At 47.5% G+C, this 6341-nt stretch overlaps 1 protein-coding gene across 1 annotated transcript in view; it reads right to left on the reverse strand.

The window, feature by feature from the left end:
* LOC122071022 (uncharacterized mitochondrial protein AtMg00530) overlaps positions 1 to 5911 on the reverse strand; it is a 6001-nt gene extending 90 nt beyond the window's left edge. The window contains 5 exon segments of the mRNA XM_042635291.1: positions 1 to 341; positions 343 to 513; positions 5051 to 5239; positions 5330 to 5381; positions 5892 to 5911. The exon segment at positions 1 to 341 is cut by the window's left edge and continues 90 nt beyond it. Of these exon segments, the coding sequence (XP_042491225.1) occupies positions 216 to 341; positions 343 to 513; positions 5051 to 5239; positions 5330 to 5381; positions 5892 to 5911 (558 nt within the window). The 3' untranslated portion in view covers positions 1 to 215.
* Between the last annotated feature and the right edge of the window lie 430 nt (positions 5912 to 6341).

Below are 6341 nucleotides of genomic sequence, written 5' to 3' on the forward strand. Positions count from 1 at the left end.
CAGCAAGCAGTTAGCCTTCCTCTACAAGGAATGGAAGTGTGGATGAATCGACATCAAATAGAGGTGCGAAGCGAACTCTGATTTATATACATATTATATAAAAAGAGGAATTCGGTTTTTCTTTTCAGCAATAACATGATAAGAGCATCCCTTTCAAAAAAACCTACGGATCCCCCCCCACCACCACCACCCGGTCACCCCCCTATCCTGCCACTTCAGCACCTTGTGATCTTTGAGAAGATCATTACGAGCCCTCTCCGTCAATGTTTTTGTAGATTCCGAGAATTCCATGGTGGATCAGGACGAGAATGAATCCGGGAATCCAGGACATACTCTCTTTCAGACCCTCTGCTCTCCTCTGGGGAGGGGTTTTTTATAGAGAGAGAGGTGAGTCGAGGGTAGCCTCCCGCTTGACCGATTTATCGGAGTCGGAGGAAGATCTCTCATCTGATGACCCTGAACAAGAAGGTGACGAAGTCGATGTGAGATCAGCAGCAAAAGAAAGAAGAGGTGCTACTCTCCCCGCCCCCGGATAAGCCTTAAAAAAAAAAAAAAACAGAACTCCCCGGACACAAACAAAAGAAACAAGAAGAGGGCCATGATGATGATCCTATGTTCGTTTTCGCCCTGCCCCGATGATGCGCTCCTAGCTCGCGGAGCTACATACCGGAAAAAGAAAAAAGACTCTCTCTATTACTTACTTTGAGAAGAGAATCGTTGGTTTGACCGACAGACTACGTGGGAAATACGAGATCTAGGCAAGCCGCTACATGTTCTCCCCTTGCCCTTGAACGAGAGAAGAACTACTTATCTTCTCTCAGATAGCGGTCGATCGGTTCGCATCTATGGTCAATCAATAGGTCCGCGGATCTATTCTTCTATACGATAAATCGCCATCTCGTAGCACCACCACGACACCGATTCTCGTTCTTATTCGGAGCCCCCATGCCGTGCCGTGACTTCGACTTATAGTATGATGAATGAGTGGAAAGATCTTTATAGAAGTCCCTGTCCGATCCAACCAAAGAGTTAGTATCGTATATATCAATTTTTTTTTTAAGATAAGGGGGCGAGTTCTTTCAGAAAAGACTTGCTGCTCTCCTATCCGAATCCCGCGAGTGACTAAGCGCGAGACGAGCCATAACATAAGGGGCGAATCTACTCTTGGTAGAATCGACCATAGATATTTTCTTTTTTCGGTATATTTGCATCAGGCTTAGCCCCTAGTAAGAAGGTGTTCCCGAAAGGGGACGAAACCTGTCTAAGATCGTTCGTCTAAGATCCTGTGTGCGGCTTAGTAGCGCGTGAACAGAACACGTAGCCTAAGCGGAACTAAATATTCAACCAACCTATGATCCATTTATTTAATCAGCTTACTGTCAATAAACCATGTGTTAGGTTCTCGTTGCGGGAGATCTTGGAACGTGCCCGTCGTGTGGATGCGCATACAAATAGGGTCAGTCACTATTCGACCGTGCGGAGAGTGAATTCTATATTATATCAGTCGGGTAGGCTGGACTGGGGTTCTGGGAAATTCTCTACGAATTCTTCTTTGCAAGAGACATCCCTGGGTTTAGTGATGTCTCCGGCAGCCTTGCGGGGATCTCCAGATCGAATAATTTGTTTACAAGACGCTCTTAGGGGGTCCTCTCGGATTCCAGCTTTTGACTTATCTTATATAAAGCTTTGACCTACTCCCTGAGCAGGGATGTACGATTTATACAGGTAGTGGGGTCATGTATACTCATGGGATGGCTTATGTGGTGGAGTAATGATCTCCATATCATCCAAATCCATCAAGATCTATGTAGTTGTTCAGTAAACAATTATACTTCTCGCATGCAGTACCCGAGTCTTGCCCATTTAAGGAATATGGAGGGTACGCAGTAGGCTCGGTCGCCTTGACCAATCACAGATCAGCCCGACTAACGGTCGCTTTGATCCGTTACAGATCAGCTCGAAAGTACCCCTTTCTATTATGATAGGGGCGGATGGTAGGGCTAGAACAGGCATAATCGCTTGAACGGCTAGAAGTGGGCCGACTATCTTCCATTATAAATAATATATTTAGAATCTTTTTCTATTTTTTAGGCTTTAGGCGGCGGATCGGTTGAAATAAAGATCGGGCTATTCGGGATCGGCTAGGTGATCGACTCCTTTCTTTCCATCCCCTCCCTCTGATGGCGAAACCGTGATATGTCAGCCAGCCATGGACTGCTGGCTGCCTTTATGATAGGTAGTAGGCATCGGATCAAAGGGGAATCGAACAGAGTATCGCTCTATCACATCGGGTGGATAGGTACGGATTAACAGCTGAACGTGGGGATCACGGCAAAGAAATGCCCTTCCCTGCCATCTCTGCCGGCCGAGTGCAGCGAAGGTTCATTCATCAGTAGTAGTAGTAGCTAATTCAAAGGCTGAAAGGGATCTGTTCGAACCAGAACTGAGACTGGAGAGGGGGGCGAATCCCGCATAGACCAATAGATCGAGATCCATAGTCCATTTCGGATCCAGATCGAGCTTCTTACTCGACTGCTAGGTTTTTATCCCTATAGAATGAATAAGGTTGGAGAAGGAAAGGTGCGCATACGCGCTCAACTGATGAGGAGAGGGCGGGCTAAAGAAAGGGCAAAGCTATCGTTCGAGTGGTCTATTCTCACTATCGGGAAATAGACATGTTGGTACCTCCTCCCCGCAAGGCGAAGGGAAAAGCGCTGTTTAGCATTTTCGGGGGGGTTTAGAGAACTATCATTGTTTGAACGGCATCGCTGTCCCATCCGATAAAGAAGAAAGGGTCCCCCCTCCAATGTTGAGTGGAAAAATTGGAAAATTTATTAGTATAGTACTAGTGCCACACGAATGTGAACTCTTGGCCGGAATAATGTTCGAAAAAAAAAAGGTTGGCTCCTCACCCTATCGGCGGATGAGCGGCCTCCTCACCAACCTTTCCTCATTCGCTTCATTGAGCCGCAGAATGAAAGATCTCTCCCCATTAGCAACAGGTAATCATTTTCAAGCCACAAGAAGGTATCTCCTACTGAACGATAGGAAAGTGAGTTCTTCCAGTTGGCATTCATTAGTCCGGTTGGGTAGGAGCACCTGGTTGATCGCCCAACAAAATAGTTGTTTAGCGAATGACTCAACCTATGCATCCGGTATTTACACACTCTACCTCGAGGTGTGAATCACTTAAACTATTTATTCCCCCTACCCATGGAATAGAATTTGATACTTTGACCTTGCGAGCACCCACTCAAAATAGGGAGGGCGAACTCTTATCTCCCCGATCTCCAGGCCCACAAAAGAGATTGGAATTTTCCGTCTTCTTAGCCGACGTAAGACCTTCATCCGGCAGCAAAAAGCTGTCCCTTGGAGCAGCTCAAACTTATTCCGGGTATGAACAAGCGGGAGTGCACCACATGGAGGATACGCAGTAGTCTTTGTATGCCAAGTCACTGGACCGGCGAAACTGATTCTCCCGAGGTTGAGCTTTCAAAGCGGGATCGTTCCAACGCGCCCAGCAAACGGAGGGTGGTCTACGATCAGGCAACTCCATAAGCGAAGAAGAAAGTCCTTCCGCCCAACGGGTGGTCGTAGATCACCAGAACAACAAAGACAAGGCTTCATGTGCCCCAGCAAGAAAACCAAAACTCTAACAATTGGGCGCTAACGCCCCGTTATATAGGGTGGTCGTAGATCAGCTTTTCTTGCTGCGTTAGCGCGCAGTAGTTTGATTGCTTAGTCGAAAGGTGCATGCGTTTGAACGTATGTCGGATCGGCTTGCTGCGCCGGCTTCTTTGACTTGATTCTTCTCTGAAGGCTAGGTCAAGTAGCCTTCCACCGACTCAACGGATGGAGAGAAGCGCGCAAACAGAGCCGGACGTTACTTAGGCAATGCCGACCGGCACTTCAACCACTGAAATAGCAGCGAATTCTTTCAAGAATTCTCAATGGTGCCGAAATCTCTCAATAAAGCAGCTAGGCCGTACCGCCTTACTCATAAAGGGGGCTTTACCCTCACGCCAGACGGCGCAAGTAGTCTCCGCGGCTATACTATATCAAATAGCCTAGGGCGCTACTGTACTTGTTTTTGTCGGGTTCTTTGCTAGCCAGACACCTGTCAACCAACCATCCAGCAACTATCAGTTCTTTCGCAAGCCAAGCCAATATGCCTTGATCCGCCCGAGGAGAATCCGAGTGAAAGCAGCAACCAGAGTGATAGTAGCGTGTGTCAGCAAACAACTCTAAGCTTAACTGATTACAGATAGGTAGTGCGGACTACACTACTTTTCTCACCTCACTCACTCTGAGGTGAGTGAAGTGCCCTACTTCTATCTCACGGGTAGTGGTAGTGTAGCTGGGCTATTGATCCTGGTGAAGGAGGCTGCGCCGGGCGAGGGGTGATAGAATAGCAAGCAGGGTCACTTCCGCAAGCAAAGGAAAAGACCCTTCCGGTGAGATCTGTAGCGCAGCAGCCAACCGCCTATTCTAGTAACGTAACGTACTGGCATTCAAGCAAGCGCAAGCATGAGGCAGCGCCGCAAGGAACCCAGAGCCTGTGAGTGAGGATCTGAAAGACCCCAAAACACAAGTCAAAAACAGCAGAAGAGCCCTGCCCCGGAGAACCAAAAAGACGGAGCAAGCAAAGCAATGCATGGCAAGCGGTTAGGAACAAAAAATAGCCAAGCAAGCAAGAGAATCATCGTAAGAAGTGCTGGAAAGAGGCGCTGCTCCCATTTCAAGCGCTGGTAAGAGGCGCTGTTCCCATTCATTTAGCGCACTAACTTGCGCTCGCACTCTTTGACTGTCCATCCTTCAATATTTTGATCAGGTATGGAATTCTTATCTGAGCTCTTTCCCTACCCCGTCCTCGAGTTCTCGTGTCCAATCAAAAACTCAATCCTTGTTAATGAGCCCTTCATCTTCGACCGGTTGGGAACGCATGGAGAGGAGGTAGAAGGATTGTAACCCCGCAGCGTCGGGGAGTTGGTCTTTTCCCGCCCCGACATCGCCACTTCCTTCTAATGGTAGCGAAGCCGAGCCCACGCACTCGATGCTCATCTCCCGAAGGAGCATTTCCCTCAATAGCATTTCCCGAAGTAGCATCTCCATTCGAATCCGAATCGTAAGCAAAATCAGAAGCCGTTTCAGGCGCCGAATCAACATGTTGAAGAGTTTCATCCGCCGAAGACTCCGCGTCTGGAGACGTATCAAAGGAATAGACATAACAGAACATTCCCTGCTCCATACCATAAGAAAGGAAAGCTTGAATCGGAACTACAGGGTGGTCGTAGATCACCTAGCAGACTACCGGTTTTTATCTACTTACTTTTGCACCCGAGCGACTTTTGAACAGAGGCTTCGTAGCCCATTTTCCTTCCCTAAACATAGGTATTAAGAATATCATTCAACCAGGTAACTAAATTATGCCACTTTTGTTGCGCCATAAGCAGCCAAGCATAGTGGTTCGCTCAAGCAAAGCAATGGAGTTTGCGAGACTTCAAAGCGTTCCGGTAGTGCTTAACGCAAGGAAATAGTAAGATAAGACCCTCTAACCAGAATTCGATTACACACGAGCTGCCAAGCGGCTTTCGCACCTTAGAATGAAAGCAACATCAATCCACAGGAATTCAATCCGTCATATCTCCACCTCGTAAAGCCGTAACAGCATCGACTCATTAATGCGCCCTCAAGGGGCAGCCTAAGGAACAAGGAAGAGGCTCGGCAGGAGACTCGCAACGTTGCACTTAAGCCCTAATTGAATCAGGATTAAGCTACTTGTGCACCCGCATTCAACTACCATTTTGTCTGGTGGTTTCGCCGTCTATGTATGAAGTACATAGCACTAACTCGACTTTAGGGGGCAAGTAGGCCAGGCCTCTTAAGGTTACCTAGTTTGCTTCATCGCCATGATCATTAGAGCTCTCGATACCGGCTGGATCGGCGCACTTGTCACACTAATTTTCAATTGGAAACTTAGTTTCATCCATCACACGAAAGAAAAGATCAGACTCTTTTTTTCGGATCAAAACTTGTCCTTCAAGCTGTCCAAGTTAGCTCTGTCATCTGTTGATAGAGTCTTTTCCTTATAACCCGGGCAGCAATAGTCATTGTTTTACTGAAAGTCTAGTGAATAAGGAGACGGCTTCCTTCGCTGCCTACTCTGCTTTCGCTGCTTAGCTTATGCTATCCTCTCAACTTACTGTAGGTAGCCAGTCTTCTCCGACTGAAGAGAATACCAAGTCAGGTCAGGAATGCACCAAGGTAGAATAGTCCCTTGTATCGGTCAGTCAATCAATAGTGGAATAGAATAGTCCCAGTAATAGTCTCGTCCAATTGCC

Source organism: Macadamia integrifolia, unplaced genomic scaffold (assembly GCF_013358625.1).
Source record: "Macadamia integrifolia cultivar HAES 741 unplaced genomic scaffold, SCU_Mint_v3 scaffold_173A, whole genome shotgun sequence".
NCBI classification, from domain to species: Eukaryota; Viridiplantae; Streptophyta; class Magnoliopsida; order Proteales; family Proteaceae; genus Macadamia; species Macadamia integrifolia.